This window comes from Nicotiana tomentosiformis, chromosome 3 (assembly GCF_000390325.3).
Source record: "Nicotiana tomentosiformis chromosome 3, ASM39032v3, whole genome shotgun sequence".
NCBI classification, from domain to species: domain Eukaryota; kingdom Viridiplantae; phylum Streptophyta; class Magnoliopsida; order Solanales; family Solanaceae; genus Nicotiana; species Nicotiana tomentosiformis.
Window position 1 is genome coordinate 41,040,485 of NC_090814.1, and position 25,887 is coordinate 41,066,371.

At 39.7% G+C, this 25,887-nt stretch overlaps 1 protein-coding gene across 1 annotated transcript; it reads left to right on the plus strand.

The window, feature by feature from the left end:
* Positions 1-24,268, plus strand: LOC104110851 (chaperone protein dnaJ A7A, chloroplastic-like). The gene is made up of 9 exons (XM_070196867.1): positions 1-430; positions 563-665; positions 10,573-10,675; positions 17,983-18,124; positions 18,243-18,300; positions 22,178-22,220; positions 22,914-22,962; positions 23,095-23,175; positions 23,243-24,268. The coding sequence occupies exons 3-9, from the start codon at positions 10,581-10,583 to the stop codon at positions 24,092-24,094; spliced, it is 1,320 nt and encodes a 439-aa protein (XP_070052968.1). The 5' UTR covers positions 1-430; positions 563-665; positions 10,573-10,580; the 3' UTR covers positions 24,095-24,268.
* Positions 24,269-25,887: the final 1,619 nt, after the last annotated feature.

The window sequence follows — 25,887 nt, forward strand, 5'->3', positions numbered from 1 at the left end:
ACAATTTTATCTAACCCACAAAAATACAAGTCGGTGTTTGTGTATTTTAATTTTTATAGATGATAATTTGAAACTCTTGATTGCGAAGTATGTGGAATTGAAAGCATCTCCTTTAGTCGGCGAGAACAAAGAAGCCCTTATGCTTATGTTATAAGTGTTAACTGCCTGTCCATTAGTTGCTTAGATGATACAATTTTACCTTATTAAAGTTCTTAATTATGGGTGTAATGAATTAGTATTTTTGCAGCTTATAATTTATAATTTAGAATACAATAACAAAATCCGAAAAGAATTGGGTGATGGAGTAGTGACTGTGGAAAGAGAAGAAGAAATGAGGGAAGGGGCTAAAATGGGTTGCCTCACTGTCCTAATAGTAGAGAGATATTTTTGTTTTAATTTTATGAGGTCGGGCAGCGATATACAGTAAAAGGTATTTTGAACCTTTTCCCTAATTCATTTGCGCCATTTTGCATCAGAAAATATATAAACATTGGATATAATAGGTAGTGTTTTATGTTTCGCATTAAAGCCTCATCTTTGCTCTTTCTCCTGAGACCTGCAGAGCTTCTTCGTTCCGTTTCCGACCTCCGCTCAGCGTCGCCGCGTAGCTCCGCACTTCATATTACCCAACTTCCGAAGAAAACTTGCTCCAGATTCATTTCCAGGTTTGCCGTCGATTTTCAACTGCTTCAATCTTATGAGTTTGAGATTCCGTTAAAAGTTATTTATAGTGGAAAATGTTTTCGAGATAATGTTTCTCTTTAATTGTCAAAAATGATTTCCTGGTTTATGGGCAGAAGTCATTTAAGTTTATAAGTACTCTTAACTCTTACGCCCATATCACTTGCTTTAATCAACATTTAAGGTGTTTTTCATGTTTTATGGTGTTTGGTTTACCTTAAATTGTAGAAAATATTTTCTTCGCCAGAAGGAGGAAGATGACTTTTCTCCCTTATGAATGCAAGCATTTTCCTTTGAAAATATCTCAACTCTTATTCCATAGATGAACACTTAGACTTCATTGTCAACCGGTAATCTTTCTCAAATATATTCTCAAATATACGGTCGAAATAGATTTCGGCCTTCGTGCGTCCGATCGAGTTCGAACGATGATCGATCAAAGTGAGACTCCGAAGATGGAACAAACAAGCCTCGAACCCGAGGGGCCGATCCATGTCGAGTTCGACATCGTTATCGAGCTCGAATCCAAATTGAACTATGATGCAGAGTAAAGCTATCATGCTTATGATCCGGGAACCAACCAACATTGACCCCGAATCAATTCGAGAGCTCGAGTCAGAATCGAGCTCGAGCCAAGATCGAGAGCTCGAGTCAGAATCGGGCTCAAACCAAGATCGAGCTCACAGACAAAAGCCGTTGCAATCCCACTAGCGAGAATCTTGACAGAAATTGTGGAAAAGCTAATTTATCATGGGTCTCCCACTGAGTATTTTTTTATTATGCTTAGAGCAAGGTCCCTCTACTATAAAGGGCATGGTTATCATTTATGAAAAGGAAAGTTTTTTCAGACTTACATTGTAATAAAAACGCTATATTCTCCCATAGTAAAGAATTGTTCTTTCAGGCTTCTTAAATTGATTCTACTTGTTGAGTCCTAAGATTCATTTTCTTTACAACCTTATCTATTTCGCATTCTTTACAGTCCATATTTATATTTCTATTATCTTTACAATTTGTATTAAGTTGCGCCACATATCCTTGGAACTACGTATAAATTCAACTCTATCCATTTTTCGGGTAAACAGTTTGGCGCCCACCGTGGGGCCAAGGATAACGGTGGTTATTTGATACGAATCTGAAAAAACATGCCATTGTGTTTTGCGCTTGTCTCCAAACATATCTTGGATTTCGGATTAGCTACGACTAACCATCAATCAAATGGCTTCACCAATCGACAACGGGGCCAGTCTTCAAGACGAAAACAACAACTTGACACCCGGTATTGAAAGACCACTTGTAAACGCCGTTGGAGCTCGAATCGGAGCGCCAATATATATCAATTCGCATATAGCCATTGAGGCGAACCTACATGTTGAACCCGAGAATAGCATCCATGGTGGCACTCGGTCTGCGGCTCGAGATACCCACAACGTCGAGGAAAACGGCGTTAGCTTGCTTGTGATTTTTGAAATGTTGCAAGCCCAACAGGCAGCAATAGCTCAGTTGCAGAGCCAAACCCAGCTACAAAGCAGGCCGGAGCCCAATCCACCTCGAGTAATCACCCACAGAACGGAGCCAGCCATAGTGAAGTCAAATGAGCAAGAATCGGGGACTACTCCCGAAATTGCTAAATTGCTCGAGGAACTCACAAAGCGAGTCGAAGCCAACGATAAAAAAGTAGAAACTTATAACTCTAAGGTCGATCAGATCCCGGGAGTTCCACCAATGATAAAAGGTTGGATTCGAAAAAATTCGTGCAAAAACCTTTTCCCTCGAGCGCAGCCCCAAAACCAATCCCCAAAAAATTCCGTATGCCCGAAATTCTCAAATATAATGGAACGACCGATCCCAACGTGCACGTTACTTCTTACACATGCGCCATCAAGGGCAATGATTTAGAAGACGATGAAATCGAATCTGTGTTGTTAAAAAAGTTCGGAGAAACCCTCTCGAAAGGGGCAATGATTTGGTATCACAACCTACCACCAATTTCCATCGACTCGTTCGCCATGTTAGCAGATTCTTTTGTTAAAGCACATGCCGGCGCCATAAAAGTCGCAACAAGGAAATCAGACCTATTCAAGGTAAGGCAAAAGGATAACGAGATGCTGAGAGAGTTCGTATCTCGTTTTCAAATGGAACGAATGGACTTACCACCAGTCACAGACGATTGGGCTGTTCAGGCTTTCACTCAAGGTTTGAACGAACGAAGTTCGACGGCTTCACGGCGATTAAAGCATAACCTGATTGAATACCCAGCCATCACGTGGGCCGACGTGCACAATCGGTACCAATCAAAAATTAGGGTCGAAGATGATCAATTGGGGTCTGAACCTGCTGTTCGAAGGGATACTAATCGAGAACGAGGTCCGATCGGGGATCGATACCAACCGTACAACGGAAGCCACAGAGTCAGTGAATCGAGACATAACCTCAGGCAAAATAACAAAAGAAATGATCGAGGTCAAGGGTCCTGGGGGCCGATGAACAGAAGTAGGTTCGATAGGCTTGCCGGATCTAAGGAAGCACCTCGGTTATCGGAGTATAACTTTAGCATTGATGCATCCGCCATCGTATCGGCTATCGGACGCATCAAAGACACCAAATGGGCCATCGAACTCAGTGGGTACGACATCGAATATCAACCCCGTACGGCCATCAAGTCTCAAATTTTAGCAGATTTCGTGGCCGATTTCACGCCGACCCTCGTACCCGAAGTCAAAAAAGAACTCCTTTTGAAATCGGGTACGTCATCGAGGGTATGGACTCTTTTTACGGACGGGGCTTCGAACGTGAAGGGGTCCGGGCTAGGCATAGTTTTAAAGCCACCCATGGGTAACACTATTAGGCAATCTATTAAAACTACCAGGTTGACTAACAACGAGGCCGAGTATGAGGCCATGATTGCAGGTCTCGAGCTAGCTAAAAACTTGGGAGCAGAAGTTATTGAAGCCAAATGTGACTCTTTGTTGGTAGTAAGTCAAGTAAACAGAACCTTCGAAGTTCGAGAAGATAGAATGCAAAGATATTTGGACAAACTACATGTCACTTTGCACCATTTCAATCAATGGACTTTACAGCATGTTCCACGAGAGCAAAACAGTGAGACTGATGCACTTGCGAATTTGGGATCATCGGTCGAGCAAGGTGACTTGAGCTCGGGGACTGTTGTTCAACTCTCGAGATCCGTGATCGAAGAAGGTCACGTCGAGATAAATTCTACGAGCTTAACCTGAGATTGGAGAAATAAGTATATTGAATACTTAAAGAACGGAAAGCTCCCATCGGACCCTAAAGATTCAAGGGCCCTACGGACTAAAGCTGCTCGATTCACGTTGGCTTCAGATGGAACGCTATACCGAAGGACATTCGATGGACCATTGGCGGTATGTTTGGGTTCAGGAGATACCGATTACATCTTACGTGAGGTGCACGAGGGCACTTGTGGGAATCACTCCGGTGCCGATCTTTTAGTCCGAAAAATAATCAGGGCAGGGTATTATTAGATCGATATGGGCAAAGATGCGAAGGAATTTGTTCGAAAATGTGACAAATGTCAAAGGTTTGCACCAATGATCCATCAACCCGGAGAACAACTTCACTCAGTCCTATCCCCATGGCCATTCATGAAATGGGGAATGGATATCGTCGGCCCTCTGCCATCGACCCCAGGTAAAGTTAAATTCATTTTATTTATGACTGACTATTTCACTAAATGGGTTGAAGCACAGGCGTTCGAGAAAGTAAGAGAGAGAAGTTATAGACTTTATCTGGGATCATATCGTATGCCGATTCGGGATACCCGCCGAAATAGTATGTGACAATGGGAAACAATTTGTGGGCAGCAAAGTGACGAAATTCTTCGAAGACCACAAAATAAGAAGGATATTATCAACACCGTATCACCCCAGTGGGAACGGACATGCCGAATCAATGAACAAAACTATCATTCAAAACCTAAAAAAGAGGCTGAACGACGCTAAAGGAAAGTGGAGAAAATCCTACCCGAAGTCCTTTGGGCATATCGAACGACGTCAAAATCCAGTACGGGGGCAACCCCGTTCTCCTTAGTATATGGGTCCGAAGCATTGATACCAGTCGAAGTCGGCGAACCCAGTACCAGATTTCGATACACGACAGAAGAATCAAATAACAAGGCTATGAACACTAGCCTCGAATTATCGGACGAAAAACGAGAAGCTGCTCTCGTCCAATTGGCCGCCCAAAAGCAACGAATCGAAAGATATTATAATCGAAGAACCAAGCTCCGCCATTTCAAGCCCGGGGACTTGGTGCTGAGGAAAGTTACCCTCAATACCCGAAATCCGAACGAAGGAAAACTAGGACCGGACTAGGAAGGACCATATCAGGTTCTCGAGAACGTCGGAAAGGGTTCATACAAGCTCGGCATTATAAACGGCAAACAATTATCAAGCAATTGGAATGTGTCACATCTAAAACGATACTACTGCTAAGGTACGACCCTTCCATATTCATTTACATTTCAAAACTGACCCCTGCAGAAGTCCGATCAGGAGCTAAGATGGATCCATCGATACGAAGCCATAGATCTGAAAGCACGCGTTGCACTCTTTTTCCCTTAGACCGGTTTTATCCCAAATGGGTTTTTCGGCAAGGTTTTTAACAAGGCAACCAATGATCGTGCTGCACTTACAACAGTATCCGAGGCCTCTTTACAATCGACCTCGAATACTGGGGGGGCATTAGCCCTCAAATGTATCAAGTTCTGATACAAGAAAGTTATTTTGCAACAACGGGTTTCCAATAGGAAAAGTTGTAAGAGCCAAATGGTCTAAACGAACTATGCTCATGTAGTTGGCCCGAACCCAGGTGCGAAACATGAACACATGGATAGTGACTTGCAAAGAAAGTTATCTTTACCGACATCTTATATCCAAGAAAAATTCCTCTATTTGGAGATTTATTACGCAAACAGAATCAAGATAAATTCGACCATTACGCCTACGGGCTACATTACATCGAGTTCGAATCATTCACTCGACTACTAAGCCTACGAGCTACTTTTATTTCGAGTTCGAGCAAGCACTCACTCGACCATTACGCCTACGGGCTACATTACTTCGAGTTCGAATCATTCACTCGACGACTACGCCTACGGGCTACATTACTTCGAGTTCGAATCATTCACTCGACGACTAAGCCTACGGGCTACTTTTATTTCGAGTTCGAGCAAGCACTCACTCGACTATTACGCCTACGAGCTACATTACTTCGAGTTCGAATCACTCACTCGACCATTACGCCTACGGGCTATATTACATCGAGTTCGAATCATTCACTCGACTACTACGCCTACGGGCTACTTTTATTTCGAGTTCGAGCAAGCACTCACTTGACCATTACGCCTACGGGCTACATTACTTCGAGTTCGAATCACTCACTCGACCATTACGCCTACGGGCTGCATTACATCGAGTTCGAATCATTCACTCGACTACTACGCCTACAGGCTACCTTTATTTCTAGTTCGAGCAAGTACTCACTCGACCGTTACGCCTACGGGCTACATTACATCGAGCTCGAATCATTGACTCAACTAATAAGCTTAAGGGCTACATCACTTCAAGTTCTCGCTCGATTATAGAGGCTACGAAGTCCAAATTTGATTAAGTTGTTTAAATCCTTATGAAAACATTCATAAGGCTTGAATAAAGTCTTCACAAAATAGAAGCAAGTCGGCAAAATTGTCTATATACAAATTAGTCTACATGATTGATTACAACGTAAAAATTAAGGACTAAGCTTCCTGGTCATCCTGAGGAGCGGCCTCTTCTCTATCGGGCTCCCCCCCGTCCTCGGATCCGCTCTCACTCCCATCATCATCATCATTGTCATCATCATCGCCATCGGAAACCAGGGCTTCAATATCGGCTTCAAGTTCTTTGGCCCTTTTTATTTCTTCAGCGAGATCGAAACCACGAGCATGGATCTCCTCGAGGGTTTCCCTCCGAGATCGGCACTTAGCAAGTTCGGCGACCCAATGTGCTCGAGTATTGGCGGTCTCGGCTGCCTCTCTTGCTTGGACCTGGGCAGCTTCAGCATCGGCCCGATAGACGGCCACGAGTGCATCCGCATCGGCCTTTGCCTTTTCGGCATCAGATTCGGCCTTGGCAAGTACAGAGGCCAACCGAGCCTCGAGCTCCTTTATTCTTCTTGCTTGAACCAGGCCTTTTTCCTTCATTCTCTGAAGTTGGGTTTCGGCCGATGATAACTGGGCTCGAGTAGTTTCTTTCTCTGCAGCAAAGCGGTCCATACCTTCTTTCCACTGCAAAGACTCCGCTTTTATCACGTCGACCTCCTCACGAAGCTTCCCGATCATCTCGATTTTTTGCTGCAGCTGTGAGATCGAAAAGTTAGCCATCGTTCCGGTATCAAGCCCATAGGCTTTCAAAAGTATCATTACCTGCTCAGACAAATCGGTCTGATCTCGATAAGCCTTGGCCAACTCATCTCGGAGGTCTTTTATTTCCTCTTCTCTCTGCCCTAAGAGAAGTATTAGGGAGTTCCTCTCATCAGTAACCCGTTGAAGGTCGGTCTCGTATCGACGCAGCTCGTTTTGGGACCGAGAACATGCTTCTCGATGAACTGCCGCTGCCTACAAAGAAACAAGAAACGAAGTTAACAAAAAGTAAACATAAAGGTAGTACCGACAAAATAATTTTAAAGCTTACCTGATTCAAAGCCTACCACACCCCTTGAAAAAGATCCTATTCATCACCAGTACCGGCAACGTCCTCGATACCGGTAAACAGGTCACGAAAGGGATCCTTTCCATCGTGAGGCCTGTCTAAATCGAGGGCCCCCAGAGCTTGGGCTTCCCGAATCACCCCTGCGGAAAAAACGGGAAAGGTAGGCGAATCTTCGATTGCTGCTGCCCCAAATGAATCGCCCGGAGCATTCTCTTCGGTTCGAAGGGATTCGAGGGCCCCTTCAGTCATATCCCCCATCCGTTGGCTCCGATGAGATGCGTCTTCGATCTCCGATAATTCGGGGACTCCACCCGAATCTTTCTCCGGTATATCCTCAGTTCGAGGCGGAGCCTCATGAAGCATCATCGATCCAGCTGCCGATGGGGCATCGGTGGTTCTCTTCGTTCGGGCCGCCAGCGTGGACCCATCGTTTTCTTCTTCTTCATCATCTTCATCCCTTAGACGCAGAACTGATTCCACGGTCAAAGTAATGACATTCTTGTTCGGCTTACGAGCTGTCCTCTTCTTCGGTTTTGGATCTTCGGGAACGGAGGCTCTTTTTCTTTTATTTCCCTTCACCGGCTTTGGGACAGAGGCCAAGATTTCTTCCTCGTTGGACAAGGGTCTCAAAACCGCGTCTTTACCCAAACCTGCATATGGAAAATCTTAATATTTGGAAACCACCTCGTTCGAATTATCATAGAGTACGAGGAAGGGGCTTACCATGATTTTTGGCCTCCCACCGACCCTTTGACAAATCACGCCATGAGCGCTCGACGTATGTGGAGGTCGAAACAAGAGCTCGTACCCAGTTCTTGAGATCAGGAACTGCTCCGGGCATCCAGGGAACCGCTACATCACAAAAGGAGGAGTGTCGATGAGAGAAGAAATGAAAGAACAAAGTAGAAGTAACGGCAGGATCACACTTACGTTTCATATTCCACTCCTCGGGAAATGGCATCTTTTCAACCGGAATCAGGTCCGAAGTCCTCACTCGAACGAACCTGCCCATCCAACCCCGATCCCTGTCCTCGTCAATACTCGAGAACAGAGCCTTGGTAGCCCGACGCTGAAGTTTTATTAACCTTCCTCGAAAAAGTCGAGGACGGTACAATCGGATAAGATGGTCGAGGGTGAACGGCATCCCCTCGATTTTGCTCACAAAATATCGGATTAGGATAACGATCCGCCAAAAAGAAGGATGGACCTGGCCTAGGGTTATCTGGTATTGACGACAGAAGTCAATAATAACGTAATCGAGGAGACCTAAAGTGAAAGGGTAAGTATACACATTCAAAAACCCTTTCATGTAAGAAGTGATATCTTCGTCAGGAGTAGGAATTATTATTTCTTTTTCACCCCAACTGCAATCCTTCTTTAGCTGTTTGAGGTGCTTCTCGGTTATCGAACACATGTACCTCGATACCGGCTCACACCGGCCAGGGACCGATGAGCCTCCTTAAAATCAGAAGTAAGAACACACTCCCCGGGAACGCACTCCTCAGGCCGTGGTTCTGCCGGTGTCTCATCGACGGCACACTGAAGATGAAGCCTTCTCTTTTTGAGGAATGGTTTGTGATGTTTTCGCCATTTTCGAATTCAAAGGTGAGGAATAGAAGAAAGTGACAAAGATTTGGTAGAATTTAAGAGGGGCTTTTGGGAAATCACAGATTTGCGGGTAAATCAGAAAATACGAAAAAGGACTTTGGGAAATTTGGAAGATTGAAGACGTAAAAGTGGTAAATGGTAAGAGGAAGGGTTATTTATAGGCTTAAGCGATGACGGTTCAGTATCAACGGTGCCCGACCACCGTCTGACATGCATTAAATGCCTTGAAAGACTAAACCGACGGGACAACTATCACATGCGTCATGATCGAGCCCGATAGGGACGTCAGGTTATAATCCGATCGAGCCGTTAAAAAAATCATATCGTTTTTCACCACATTCTTCCTGAAAAACGAGGGGACTATCTGTATACGGTCGAAATAGATTTCGGCCTTCGTACGTTCGAACGATGATCGATCGAAGTGAGACTCCGAAGATGGAACAAACAAGCCTCGAACCCGAGGGGCCGATCCATGTCGAGTTCGACATCGTTATCGAGCTCGAATCCAAATCAAACTATGATGCATAGTAAAGCTATCATGCTTATGATCCAGAAACCAACCAACATTGACCCCGAATCAATTCGAGAGCTCGAGTCAGAATCGAGCTCGAGCCAAGATCGAGAGTTCGAGTCAGAATCGAGCTCAAACCAAGATCGAGGGCTCGAGGCAAGATCGAGCTCACAGACAAAAGCCGTTGCAATCCCACTAGCGAGAATCTTGGCAGAAATTGTGGAAAAACTGATTTATCATGGGTCTCCCACAGAGTATTTTTTTATTATGCTTAGAGCAAGGTCCCTCTACTATAAAGGGCATGGTTATCATTTATGAAAAAGGAAGTTTTTTCAGGCTTACATTGTAATAAAAACACTATATTCTCCCATAGTAAAGAATCGTTCTTTCAGGCTTCTTAAATTGATTCTACTTGTTGAGTCCTAAGATTCATTTTCTTTACAACCTTATCTATTTCGCATTCTTTGTAGTCCATATTTATATTTCTATTTATCCTTACAATTTGTATTAAGTTGCGCCACATATCCTTGGAACTACGTATAAATTCAACTCTATCCATTTTTCGGGTAAACAGTTTATAAGTACTCTTAACTCTTACACCCATATCACTTGCTTTAATCAACATTTAAGGTGTTTTTCATGTTTTATGGTGTTTGGTTTACCTTAAATTGTAGAAAATATTTTCTTCGCCAGAAGGAGGAAGATGACTTTCCTCCCTTATGAATGCAAGCATTTTCCTTTGAAAATATCGCAGCTCTTATTCCATAGATGAACACTTAGACTTCATTGTCAACTGGTAATAATTCTCAAATATATTGTCAAAACACTATCTTAATGCTTTATCTTGCACCTTGTATATGTTGACCCCAAACTTTCATACCAAATGCACCCTCTCTGTATTGGCCTTTTCTTTGTTTACCAATTGTTTTCATTTACTGGGCTCTATAGTAATATTGAATTTTGTGGATATTTCAGTGTTCTGTTCATTTGAAATTAAGTCTACAATAATTTCATAGCTCATATTTCTTCATGTACTTGCAGTATATTGAATGGCAATCGTACCGTGTGGAAGCACGTGGAGAGGTCAACCTCAGTTTCTAACAAAATTATCGGTTGCTAGTAAATTTTCAACATCTCCATTTTGGTGAGCCTGCTGTGGCGACTGAACTTCATCTGTATATGTATCTTCATTTTATGCTCCAAAGTTTAGTAATATAATCTTTTCGACATCTCAAACTCTGCATAGGTTGTGAAGTCATTCATTTGCAGTGTGTTTGGTAGTGTTCACATCATGGATTTAGACGCTTGCTGGATATTTTCTCTCATCCTTGGCATACCTATGTTAGTGTTAAAAACAGAAAAGATAAAAAGAAGAAAAATCAGACTTCCATGTAAGTTCTGAACACTTTGACTAGCCATTGAACCATGTTGGCCTCCAACAACATAATTAAATATGAAACTAGAACATCTTTTCTCCACAAAAAGATGCAATCTTTAATAACAGGTTGTGTTAAAAATGAAAGCTGGTCCTCCCCTCCCCCGGTGGGGGTTAAAAAGTTATTACTTAGTTGGTCTTTCATGCTCTTTTTGGAACATTATTGATGTCCATCGCTTACAGGGGTCATCTGGTTTGCAACTAATTAACTCAGGATAATACTATTATAATGCCATTGAATTTTGGTGATAGGATTGTGAATATTACAATAAATAGGACAGTGAGTGCAATTTCATATGCTTGTATCCTAACATTACGTTAAGACAAGGTTCAGCATTACAGTTGGGATTAAAATTTTCAAGTGTAATCTGTATGATATCAGGTAGTAATAATTTACAACTAATATTATTGCAGCCTAAATGAAAATATGAGGAGGCTGAATGTTCCGATAAGATTTACTTGCAGAGATAGGCTGGACGTAATTAGCAAGCAGTATGCAACCCCCTTTTGTGGGGATTGTTTTGTCCTATAAGGGGTAGGTGCAATATGTGAAAATGTAGTCTGGAGGTTTTAATATGCCAAATAAGATATTATAGTACCTGTTAAATAGTTCATGTATATATTGTTATATTTAGTGTCCCACATTGGAAAATATGTAGTATGTACTATGTAAGTATAAAGGCTCAGTGTAAGACACATCTTAAGTATAAGTATAGTTGAGACGCATCTTAAAATATTTTTCTGTGCTATTTCTCACATGCTTTCAGAGTATTGATGAGAGAAGATGACTGCAAAAATACCATCGTCTTCTGGAAATAAAATTGCAGTCACCATTTAATTTTTCGGTGACCTATGTGGTTGTCTGCGTCAATACCAGTTTCTATCTGTGTTTTGCGAAAATCAATACTACCACGAGGTTCGGGAAGCTCCGGCGAGCAAAGCCCAGTTAGCCCCTTCGGCTCCTGACCCTTCTCACGCCCTTATGTGCCGGCAACAATAGTCTCTCCGGCAGTGCGTCAAATCAACGCGCCAAGCGTATGACGAATTTTTCAGCGACTTCAACCTCTGATCCTTGGTTCTTGAGATACGCCTAGTGATTCCAACCTAAACCTACCCATTTTCAAGCAGTTTCGACAATCAGACTTACTGATCTGGTCATATTTTCACTTCAGCAACTTATCTCCGATTTCGGCAGCTTCTTTGGTCTTTCCGTTTGCTGTGGTATCACCTGAACAATATACAGTCTTGAGATTTATTTTTAAGTCATTTTGTCGTGCAACAGCAGTTCATACAACTCCCCAGCCACTTTTTAGCAGCCTTGTGAATATTTGCTTAGAACTCCCTTCATCCAATCATGTCTTTCGGATTTGGTGCTTTTAGTTCCAAATGTATGAGAGTTGGAATTCAAGTGTTATGATTACTTCTAAACCCTTAATGGGAAGTTCAAACTATCTAACTTGGACTTCCTTGATTTGGGTTGGTGCATTGATCAAGTTGTTCAAGATCACTTAACCAAAAAGGATAGTGAGGGAGATGAAAATACCTAAGCACAGTGGGAGAAGGTTGATGTTAAATTTGTAGCATGTTGATGCTCAATTGTGTAGTCTCCTGTGGCGCTCTATTGATTCAGTTGATGCCCTTGTTTCATCCATTCCAGAAATGTGATTTAGTTTTGGAAAAGACTCGCTCTTTATGCACTGATAACATCTTTTTTTATTTATAACCGTGGCGTCTGCCTAGCTTGCGCACACCTAAACACTAATCATATCTCCTTTTTATGATGTGATATCTTGGATCACAAACTTAAGAAGCAGGAGTTAGATATATCTACTTGGGATAAGTATAGGTAGTCATGGAAGAATTTGAGAAGTTGATGCCACTTCTGCTAGTATTGAAAAACAACAAGAGCAATGATAGAAGATTTTTCTAGTTCTTACACTCGCAGTGAATAAACTTGACATTTTCTTTCATGTGAGTATTGTAAGTCAGTTTATGGACTCTCCCTCTAGTCATTTGGATATAAATTCTTTGGTATATAAAATCATCTCCAGGCAAAGGACTACTGCAAAGGACTACCGCTCGAGGATTGAGGCCATGAGCAGATCGTTGGATGCACAGATGATGATTGGGCAGGATCACCTTAAGATAGACGCTCAAGTCTAGATATTGTGTTTTAGTAGGCGGTAATTTGATGTCTTTGAAGAGCAAGATATAGAATGTGATTGCTCTATCTAGTGCAGAAGTAGAATACCAAGCAATGGTTATGGCAACTTGTGAGCTAGTTTGGATCAAAAGTTACTTAAAGAATTGAAATTTGAAAAATTCAGTCAGATGGAACATGTGTGATAATCAAACTGCCCTTAATGTTGCATCAAATTCGATGTTCCGTGAGATGACTAAATACATTAAGTATAGGTGGCAAGTGGGCCGGGCCGGGCACTAAACGGGCCTAACGGGCCGCGGTTCCGGGCTGGTTCCGGTCCTTAAATAAACGGGCTAAATGGGCTTTTTGTAGGAACCGGCCCGGGACCGTGCCAACGAACTCATGGTCCCGGGCTAAATGGGCCCAACGGCTAAGCAGTAATTTTTTTTTAAAAATTAAATAGAAATTAGAGACAAAAAGATGTTAAAAAAATATCTAAGGCAATGCCTTGTAAATTTATTATAGAATTGTGACCTAATTTTTTAATTCAAATTTAAAGACAAAAATATTGTAAAAAGATATTCAAAACAATGCCTTGTAATTTTATTGTAGCAATAAAAAATATGGCAATATCTTTCTTAGTCTTCCTCCCCCCTATGGAATGAGCACAACAAGGTGCTAATACCACCATTGAGAAGAAAAAGGAACTAATCAGATGTGCCAAAATACAAGTTACATAATACATACTATTTTTTGTTCATACAAGTTACATGCTATCTCTTACAAACTTCATAAATCCTTCAAGGTTCGGAGGAAGTTCCGTTGGTGGTGGCGGAAAAGTAACTTGGTCATCGCCGCTTCCATTGTCGGGCGAAGCAACATCCTCAGCAAGTTCAACTAGCATTTCTTCGTAAGCTTCGTCTACCTCTGGTTATGATTCAGCAAGTCCAAAATTTCTTCTTTCCAAACGGATCCAATCTCTGAATAGTACTGATTTTTCCAAACTCTCCCTCATAGACGCTCTATAATCATCGATTTGAAGTCTTGCTTGACTGAAAGCGCTCTCCGATGCCACAGTTGAAGCTTGAATAGTTAAAATGTCTCGGGCCATCCTTTAAAGAACCGGAAAGTGTTTTTCTTTGTCCTTCCACCATTGCAAAATATTAAAGGTGCCGTCGGGATTCACTTCCTCAAGTTGCTGCGACAAATAAACTTCAAGCTCATTTAGTTGTGAAAAATCATTATTACTAGAACCAAAAGAACCCCTAAACCCCGCCCAAACACTAAGTCCTCTTACTCCCGCAGTTCTTTTAGAAGATTGAGAATCAAAAGAAGAAGTTGGAACTTTTGGTCTAACATGATTTAATGCAACTTGATAAGCATTATAAATAGTTTCCGCATTTGTTCTAATTGAGGCTATTGCTTCCGGAAGTTTAGGCAACTCATCATTTTCAACTGCTAAACCATTATAAACAGTTTCATACCAAAATTGAGGACCTCCTAATTTCATACAAGGATTTAACAAAGCAGCAACACCATAAATAGGGGGAATAGGGAAAAAATATTTTTTAAAACTTTTTTCTCATAGAATCAATAGCAAGTTGATAAATTTCCCCACCCTGTGAAAAATGAGCAAACAAATTTGCAAGTTCTGCAATATAAACTAAACAGTTAGAAATAGTAGGATAATATTGCCCAGAAAATTCTTTTGTAGCAATATGAAATTTTTCTAAAATATCAACAAGCATTTTAACATTAGCCCAATCCCATTCGTAAGGTAATCGTCATCATCACTTACATGTGCATTAAACGTTGAGTTTATAGGGTTTCCATATTCATTTGCAACAACCAAACTTTCATACATGTAATCCCATCTAGTTGGACAGGGTTTAAGAACATTTCTTTCTCTTAGGCCACAATCATCGCATTTTTTAAAATATTCTCTAAGTCTACTTCTACGGTTTGAATGAAAAAGCCAGTTAAGAGCCATTTTAACTTTTTCAATTTGAATATTTAAAATTCTCATACCATCACCCACAATTAAATGGTAAATATGACAAATACATCTAACATGAAAAATGTTACTAAATGCAGGATTTAGCGTAGTGGTAAGCAAGTCTATAACATTTGTGTTATTAGTAGCATTATCCATTGAAACCGACATTATTTTATCACTAATGCAAAAATATCTACAAATATCCGTAACTGTGCTAGCAATAAACTGCCCTGTGTGACATGAAACAATTATTCTATAAGCAATTATGCGCTTTTGCATTATCCAATCCTCATCAATCCAATGACATGTAACAGTAAGGTAATCACAGTCGTTGTTACTCCTACCAATATCAGTTGTAATAGCAACACGACAATTTATATGAGTAAATAAATAGCGCAAATATTGTTCATATTCATGCTTATATTTATAAATGTCGCTCTTTACGGTTGTGCGAGGAAAACCTTTATAAGTAGGATTAAAAAAATTTCTAATATAATGCACAAACACAGGGTCATAAGGAAAACTATAGGGTAAGCACATAACAGTTACCATTTTTGCCAATTCTTCCCGATCTTTTTTTGGATCATAATATAAAATACCACCGGTAACAGTGTTAATTCCCGAATTGACGAACAACTTGTTGAAGATTGATTATCGTTGAAGACTTGAAGACTTTAATTCACCAACTTCACAATTTTTTCACAAATTATAACAACCTCAATATTTTTTTGACTATTTTTTGGAATAAAGTAATAGTAGCAACCTCACAATTTTTTCACTATTTGTTTTGATAAAGTAAACAATTGTAGCAAGTATAGAATAAAATTAGAGAGAGATTTTGATAGATTGATATTGATTTTGTAAGAAAATGAAAGAATGAGGTGGTATTTATAGTAGAAAATAGGGAAAAAGTGTAATAATAAAAAGTTTGGGGTTAAAACTAAGTTGGGGGGTTAAATGGCTATTTTTTAAAACCCCAACAGTTCTTTTTTTCAAAAGTCAAACGACTCTTTTTTTAACAAAAAAATATCCGTTGGGCCCGTTTGGCCCGCCAAGGTACCGGTCCAATTCCGGTCTCTTGGCGGGCCAAACGGGCCCGGTCCTAACAGTTCCTAGCTAAGAACCGGCCCACGAGACCGGCACGAGCCCACCTCTAGCGGGCCTAACGGTCCCAGCCAGTTTTAGCCCGCGGGCCGGGGCCGGTCCCGGCCCGGCCCACTTGCCACCCTTAAGAATATGTGCGGTATGGTGTCCGATCACGACCCGATCGGCTAGGTTGTCTTATTTGAGACATCAACCTTCTTATATCAATCATCACATTTCATAATACTTTTACATCTTTTCATTTCATTGGCACTAGTGCCCATAATTATAAATCATTCTTGGCACGTTGGCCATGTTCAGTATTTCATGCTCACCTTATCAATTTTAAACATCATTATCATCATCAACAACAAATACAATTCAAATCAAGGTGTGTAGTACACATGTGAGCAATTTAGAGTCTAAGGCACATAGAGATATTTCACAAAATTTGGCATAATAGCTTTCATTTAAACTTGACTTAAAGTCGAAACATTATTAATGCACATCCCATATTTTAACACATCCTCAATTGGTAACATAACATGAATAAAGCATTTGGGATGCTTGTTGAACATATATCTTTCAACCCAATCTTACTCGGAATAGCCAGTTTCATAATGAATCACTCGGGACTTACATAATTTACATGAATATCGCGGGATTCAATTCTAAGAGAAGAGTTTAGCCAACATACCTCAATTGAGCTTCCTTAAACTCTAAAATGTTCCGAAATTCTTAGCAACTTCAATCTATTTTAGAAATATAAGAAATTGAATCAAAATTAGGAAGATATTCGATCGGGTTGACTATCACTTCGTCGAGAAAAGATATTCTTAAAAGATATTGTTACAAAGTTTGTGAATCAAATAATCAACTTGCAAATATTTTCACCAAGTCTCTCAAATGGTTATCATATTAGTTACATCTCTAACAAGCTCCGTACATATGATCAATAGTTCAGACGCATATTAATAATATTTTCCTGTGCTATTTCTCACATGCTGAGTTCCCACATCTGTGTTGGGATGGGAAATTGGTCTTTTTGTATGGTCTTGGGCAATTCTCATCTCATGAGCTAGCCTTAGGGTTGAGTTAGACACAATGTCTATTTCTTTATCATGGTATCAGAGCGAGTCCCCAATTCATTGTTTACCCAATGTTGGGCTCCCATCTTGCATTGTTCATGCTCCAAATGTCCAGGCCTGATCATGGAGGGGATGTTGAGTTCCAACATCAGTGTGAGGATGGGAAATTGGTCTCTCTTTATGATTTTGGGCAATCCTTACCTCATGAGCTAGCTTTTGAGGTTGAGTTAGGTCCTGGTCCATTTCTTTGTCATCTACAATTTGGGTACAAAAAACAAAGGAAACGGGTATCCAATTCAATCCAAAGAATAATACACAAAATAAACAGTACTATGTTGATTTCTTGCACATTCATTGGACAGAGATGCACATAGAGTTGCTCTCAGATTATGACATGAAGCATCATGTGTTGAAGAAGTGATTTCTTTATATGCATATAAGTATGTACTTTGGTATGTGGTCTTTAAATTGTTTGTGTATAACTTGCTAGTATAGGTTTGTGACATGAGGGGATAGTTGAACATTTGAAGTGCTACTTCTTGTTTAATGTTGGGTTGTTTATTCATTTCTTAATATCTTATGCTTTTTCTCTTAAAGAAGTCTCCAATACTGACATGTTTTCTGCTCCGAGGGATAGCTCTTGTATTACCTACGCAGCATACCCATGGCATGCACACACTTACAAACCCTTTTATTGTTGATGCAGTTCCTCAAGCAAGACAAGGGCATTGGTGTCACCAAATTCCACACTTTTTTGTCAAGAATCCCTGCGTGGACTTTACAGCCCAGTGTCGCACAAGAATCGATGCCACCGGAGAGGGGCTCGTTTCATTGTTAGGGCAGATAGAGTAAGATAATATGTGATTCTATTCTGTAATGGACTTTACTGTCATAATAGGCCCAAAATTTACTTATGTTTGTCATTTTAAATGCATATGGATAGTGAAACATTTACATGTTTTGCAGGATTACTATGATGTCCTAGGTGTGTCTAGAAATGCAAGCAAATCAGAGATAAAAAGTGGTGGGTAAAGCCTTCTGTTCTTATTTATATTTTATGCTTTTGATTTCCCAGTCTAGATTCATTCTAGGTGAAATGCACAAAGACCCATCTTTGCCATTCTCTTTATTTGTTGAGAGTGTAAGCTCATGAATAACAACAACAAAAACAACATACCCAGTTTGATCCCACAAGTGGGGTCTGGGGAGGGTGGGGTGTACGTAGACCTTACCTCTATCTTGTGCAAGGTAGAGAGACTGTTTTGGATAGACCCTTTGCTCAAGAGAAGTATTTTCAAAATATGTTTGAAAAATTAAAGATTTAAAAAAGTTAAGATGAAAATACTGAAAAATATTAAAAAAATTAAGATAACGAAGGTAAAAGAAACAATAGTAGTAATAAAATTGAAGAATAAGATAACAATAGAATAATAATAATAATAATAATAATAATAATAATAATAATAATAATAATGATGATGATGACAATGATAAGGAGAATAGGGAGCAAATAAGGTGCTCTAAACTAGAACCATGCTTTCCTCCGGAAAAGAGAGAAATCACTATACTGCCTACTAACTTTTTACCCTAATCTTCGACCTCCATGCTCTCCTATCTAGGGTCATGTCCTCGGTGGGCTGAAGATTTATCATGTCATGTCTAATCACTTTTCCCTAATTTTTCCTCGGTCTACCTTTACCTCTCCTTAGACCTATTACTGCCAACTTCACGCACCTCTTCACTGGCGCATTTGTGCTCTTCCTCTTTGTCGAGTTGTGTCCCACATTGGTGGGTAATTGGTGTCTTCGTCTCCTTATATGGTCTTGGGCAATCCTCACCTCATAAGCTAGCTTTTGGGTTTGAGTTAGGTCCAAGGTCCATTCTTTCAACCTTGACGAACGCAAAACACATACTTAAATATGCTCGCTAGTCGAATATAGTATAATATAATATCGTATTCACAGGGATTGGAGTTAAACAGTATTTTCGTAGTTTATAGCTTGATTGCTATCCAAGATGATCAACAATTGAGATTTATGTGATTAAAACTAAAATTAACTAAGAGTCTAAACTATTGGCTAATGACAATTGCAACAAGAGTAAGCAAAGAAGATATCAATGGATACTTGTCTGGGATTTAACTCTAGTTAATTCACATCTAAGGTTCAAGTGAGTCTCTCGAATTCACTCTATTATTAGTTCGAATGTTCAGTAGAAACTCTTCTCTCGATTAAGTCTCAACCTCACAATATGAACTAAGTTAAGCTCGGTGAAGATATGCAAGAATTCGTAGTGGATTGGTTTGTAAGAGAACCTCTTTCGATTATTCCCCTAACTAGGTCTAAACAATAATTCAACTAGCCTCTTTCGATTACTAAGAAGAACCAATGAATTCAACCAACAAGATAATGCAAAAACATCACAAGTTACGCCTCTTTCGATTACATAAACATGTGAATATATATGCAACAATTAAAATACCCAAAACAATTCAATACATAAAAACTCGAGTTAATATCCACAAACCATTCTCAAAACACCAAATCCATCAATCCCTAAAGAGAACTACTCCATAGATATAGAGTAATTCATCACAAATAAAGTTAAGTTAAAGGAAAACATAAAACAGTTCAAGCCCTTGTCTTGATTGAGGATTGAAGGATGAAATCCTTGTGCTCTTGCTTCTCCCATTTCTCCTTAGCCTCCTTAGGTTTAAAGTATGTCAAAAGTTCTCAAAATACCGTTTTTCCATGTATATATATCAAGTAGGTTTGGGCCCAAACGAACACACCTTCTCCTACGCGTAATAGGACTTTTCTCGGACAGGACGTGCGCGGCCGCGCACCTGGGGACCTGCTCGCGCATTTGGCCGTGCATTTTGCGTGGTCCACTGCCTCACATGCGCGCCCAGTGCGCGCTCGCGCACCTGGGTGACGCCCGACTCGATTCTTCGTTTCTCTCTTTGAATGCGCTAGTGTCCGTTGATCCCCGAACTCGATCCCAACTTAATCCTTGGGCTTTTACTCAAACTTCAACGCTCCAAAATGGCGTGAATTCATCCCATAACATCCACATAGCTCGGGATCACTCCTATAAGGCATAAAATACACAATTAGTGCATAACACTAGCGATTAACTCTCAAACACAATTAAAGTGTAGTAAATTAGAGTGCGATAAGCAACTAAAACACGCAATTATAGCCTACCATCAAACCTCGCTTCCTGCATTTTGTCCTCCATGGAGGCAACTCCCACCTTGTCCTGTATATCTTCGTTCCTAATCTTATCATGCCTAATATACCCATACATCCAACTAAGCATCCTCATTTCTGCTACTTTCATCGTCTGAACGTGTGAGTTCTTAATTGGCCAACACTCTGCTCATGAGTAGTGGTGCATAATTTACTGAATTTGAAGCTGATGATGAACATTAGATACTTGTTATATAAATGTGTAATGTGATTATCTTGTTTCCTTTAAAGGTACTTTTATCTTCTTGAATGGATTTCAAAACCTTCCCTCTCGAAGCTATCTCTGTTTTTTTTGGGTAAAATATTTGTTAAAATTTTAAATTTTCACCATGAAATAATTACAAAAGACTTTGACCTTATTGAGCTTTAAGTGATGGTTACTTTGGATGACATGTAAGTGGAGAATTTGGAGTATTAACCGAATAGGAACTTGAGTAGTCTCCTTTTTTCTTTGCTTGATAGGTAGGGGAACTTGAGTAGTCTCTGATGCAAAAACTATGAGAACGATGGGGAGTTTTAACACAAAACACAAAGAGTTCAGAGGATATTGGAGTTGGATGGATCTTTTGCAGTTATGGTAAAACATGTCTATAAAAAAAAATCTATTTTCCACTTAATTTTCCATACTACTTTTAATGTGCGAAATTTACAAAGACGGTAAACAAAGATGAAGGATTAGTTGAGAAACAGGATGAAGGCACTGGTTTTGATCCCCGGAATAACTGATGGGTGAATCAGAAGTGGTTCACAATTGTACAGGGATATTGATTGACGACGGAGTGTAAGAAGGACGGACAAGCCTTGTTGAACTTTCTCTCTGGACATAGTTAAACATTAATGATTCTTTCCTTTGTGGAAAAATTTTCAGAGAGCTGTTCTCTGTTTGACGAATTTGTAACATGAGAAAACTCAAATCCATCTTTATGATTTCCCACAACTGCTTCAATGAGCGCAATTGAACAGGGGTGTTGGCGTCAAGCAGAAGGACAAGCAGAAGAACCTGCTTTGCTGAACTTTCTCTATGAACATTAGACAAAATACTAATGATTCTGTTGGTGTTCTTTTTTTTTTTTTTTTAAAAAATTTAAAAAATTACATTTTTCAGAAAGCTGTCAGTATGGTGAATGTGTGACACAAAAGAAAAAAAACAAATGCAAGTTTATTTTCCATAACTGCTCCCAGTTTTGGCACATTCTGGGGGAAGGTTTGCTTTTTGACCTTTTCTGAAAGAGTGAGTAAATTTTAATGTACAGAAAAAGAAAAAGAAAAACATAAATTTTTTAGCATTAGTGATGGTAGCCCTATCCTCTATACTTAATAAATGTTTCTTAATTTGTTCGTCAATATTAATATTTTTCTTTCCCCATTGGTTTGGCTTGGCTCGGTAGTAGTTCTACCACCTCTGAACAGGCCATTTCCTATTTACTTTGCTTCACCATGAGCAACTTCAATTCCTTTTATTGTTTCCTTTGCATGAAGATAGACAAGAGCAATTATGTTAATATCCTTGGATGTGGCCTATGTACTACTGAAGATTGGCTATCACTTAAAACCTCACTAATTATAAATCACAATTCATTCTGTGTTAAAAAAATTGGAAGTGTTGAAAATTTGTGTTGTGTTGCTGATTATTTAATTTTTCTTGTTTAGCTTATCGAAAACTTGCAAGGAGTTGCCATCCTGATGTGAACAAGTAAGTATTTCTCGAACTCTAAGATACTTTGCCGTTTATTTTGGTCTTGTTGCTGGAAGATGCTATTGAATACTATGTATCTAGTTTAGTTGTTCTCTAGCTTCTTATTGAGAAAGAAAGAAAAAGCTTAGTTGTCTTTAGTTCAGTAATACTTTGAGCGATTATGTTACTTCTCAAGACCGGATGATTAAGTACTTCAGATTTTAGTTTTACCTGTTGTTACTTGTGTAGAATCTATACTGTTTGTATTATTTTCAAGTTAAAAAAAGGGTAGAAAAAAGATGAGAAAATGGAAGTTAATGTTTGGATACTAGAGGGAGCTGTATCAGGAATTACTGGGGTATAAGATGAACTGTTACATGGGTTTATAGAACGCATATCACCTGATCTTATATCAATTTATATTTTATTTGATATGTGACTAATGTAAAGGATCCTAGCAAATGAAAACTTCCAACCTTTACTTGCTGAATTTTATCAGAAACATTCAGGATAGATGGGGACACAGGAAAATTCAAAAGTCATAATCAGATGAATATTTTCTATGAAACTGTGAATGGGAGGATTTTGATAGCTGTTTAAGTGTCAATAATTGAATCTTATAAGCTTAAGTTATATCTTGTTATATAAGTGTTCATTAGTTTTATTAGTATATGAGATTCTCATGAACACCCTTGCTTTCCTCTTTTGCAGAGAACCTGGAGCTGAACAGAAATTCAAAGAGATTAGTAATGCCTATGAGGTAGATTTTTTTCTTTTTTCCTTTTTTTAATACTGTCCTTTCTCCCTACTTGATGAAATTGAAAGCACCATTTAGTTTTCATATAACAAGACATACTCGAAGTACTTATGCTGGTTGAATGTTCTGCAATAGGTTTTGTCGGATTATGAGAAACGTTCCATCTATGATAGGTATGGGGAGGCTGGACTTGAAGGTTCTGGCATGGGCATGGGGGTAAGTTTCAGACAAGCTGTTGCGTATGCTATGCATAGATTTCTGACTACTTGTTGCTCATTGATAGGATTTTAGCAATCCCTTTGATTTGTTTGAATCATTATTCGATGGCCTGGGTGGCATGGGGGGCATGGGTGTGGGAGGAAGAGGTTCACGGAACAGCGCAACTGAAGGCGAAGATCAGGTCTATAATTTGGTTTTGAATTTCAAAGAAGCTGTACTTGGGGTTGAGAAAGAGATTGAAATTGGTAGGCTTGAAAGCTGTGGTACCTGTGATGGATCAGGTGCAAAACCAGGGACTAAACCATCAACTTGTAATACTTGTGGTGGGCAAGGGCAGGTTGTCTCCTCAGCAAGGACTCCACTGGGTGTCTTCCAGCAGGTGATGACATGTTCTGCTTGCGGTGGGACTGGAGAGATATCTACTCCTTGCAACACATGTAGTGGGGATGGACGTGTGAGGAAATCGAAACGTATAAGCTTAAAAATCCCCCCTGGTGTAGATTCAGGTAGCCGGCTAAGGGTTCGGTCTGAAGGTAATGCAGGAAGGAGAGGTGGACACCCAGGCGATCTTTTTGTTACACTAGAAGTTCTCCCAGATCCTGTATTAAAGCGAGATGACACCAATATTCTCTACACTTGCAAAGTTTCTTATATTGATGCAATTTTGGGGACAACAATGAAGGTGCCCACGGTAGACGGAATGGTTGATCTAAAGATTCCATCTGGTACCCAGCCAGGCACAACACTGGTAATGGCGAAAAAAGGTGTGCCTCTTCTAAACAAACCTAACATGAGGGGCGACCAGCTAGTGAGAGTGCAAGTTGAGATTCCGAAACGGGTGAGTGGTGAGGAGAGGAAGCTCATTGAAGAACTAGCCAACTTTAAAAAGGCTAAGGCTACCAGCAGTAGGAAATAGCTGAAGGAGCTGCATCTTCCTCACTTTTGAATAATCTTATATACGGGGGTGTTTGGGTTTTGGGATATTCCTTTGTTTGCTCCAAAAAATAACAGACCACAATTTTAAGATTGATCCCTCATCAATCTATATGTAGCATAGTCGTGTATTAGGGAACACTTGAGGGTTGATTTATTAACATGTACTATAGCTAGGGGTGACAAACGGGCAGGTCGGGCGGATAAAAAATGGGTAATGCAAAAACGGATAAATTATCTGGCCTAACTCATATTTAATAGGGATAAAAAACGGGTTAATCGGCGGATAATTTGGATATCCATATTATCCATGACTTCTAGAATATGATCACTTTTGGGAGAATTAAGTCTCCCAAACTTGAGGAACTTCCAATTAGAAGCTTTATAAATGTAAAAGTTAAACACACTAGTTATTCATTGTCTAAGTGAAAAATATGGTTCTTATTCATATTTAACCCGTTTTTGAAAGTTCATTGTCCAACACATTTTTAATGAATAATATAGGTGGATAACTATTTTCTTTTAACCATTTTGCCAATACTATAGCTACACTCAAAATGCTGGAAAAGAGAGACTAGAGAGATGATAATGCGATATTATTTTCTAAATTTTGTCCATTAATTCTTTATCCTTGTTCGATAGCTCTGCTAGCGATGGCCAGCAGAATCAGCAGCACTGGCTATATAGACACTTTCTATTGTCGAGTTTCATCCACATTATGTATTCACAAAGTTGGAAGCGTCGAGAGTTCTAAACATAACATACTTCTTCGTATAACAGGATGCTGTGATAAACCTAGTATGATTTCTCGACCATACTACTATTGGATCTTGTCTTACGATACTAATTACCCCGCAACTCGCTGCAAGAAGTGCAAAAGAATAGACAACAGTTCTTATAGCATGAACATTAAAAACAATGCTAACAACTTCAACCTATAAGGATACATGCACTTTCAAGAAAAGCAAGATGAAATACCACATTATTACGGTATTACATTACACATGAAAATTGATTGCCAGAAAACGAAGAGAAAGAAGAAAAATGAGTTGGAAATAAACAAGGGGCACTTGCTGGCATAGCAGGACCACTGAAAGTCTAGTTGCACGGACATTGCCTGTCAAGCGATTTCAGCAAATGAGTCAGGAAAAAGTAGGAGGCATGTCACACTAAAAACAATGTGATCGGCACGTCACCTAATCCGAGCGAACCAAATCATATGGTGCATTCCGATCATATGCATGAAAACCAATTAACTACGGAAGCCATTTGAAATCATATACATTTTCGAATCAGATCATGAAATGATTTTCATATTCAAAACCATAAAGAAAACATTTCAAAAGAATGATAAAATCAAATTAAATAATTATCCTTTCATGTATAACGTGCAACCATATTATTACAATTCAACACTACTATCTATGGAGCCTCTATACAAAAGAATAGAAAAACTATTTGGGATAATTTTCAACTCAAAGAAAGTAAGACGCAACATGAAAACTACCACATAATAGAAGTAGTGCCTCGCCATATACCTCGACAGTTGAGTACACCGTCACAATACTAAATAAGTATTATAAACTTTCTCTAACTCAAGTACCTAGGAATAGGGGTGGCAAAAGTGGCCCAAACCCATTTGACCCGCCCAACCCGCCTAGGTCTTAATAGGTTGGGCATGTGCTACTTTAATGATGGGCTAAGTTTGGGCATAGCCCAACTAAACCCATTTATTTTTGGTAGTCCAAATCAACCCATAATTTCAGTCCAAACTGA

Bases quoted from the DNA above. Each gene is read 5' to 3' on its own strand.
- LOC104110851 (XM_070196867.1), top strand. From the start codon at position 10,581: ATGGCAATCGTACCGTGTGGAAGCACGTGGAGAGGTCAACCTCAGTTT. The intron at 18,301-22,177 runs GTGGGTAAAGCC...TTTCTTGTTTAG, and splicing joins CAAATCAGAGATAAAAAGTG to CTTATCGAAAACTTGCAAGG. The intron at 22,963-23,094 runs GTAGATTTTTTT...GTTCTGCAATAG, and splicing joins AGATTAGTAATGCCTATGAG to GTTTTGTCGGATTATGAGAA.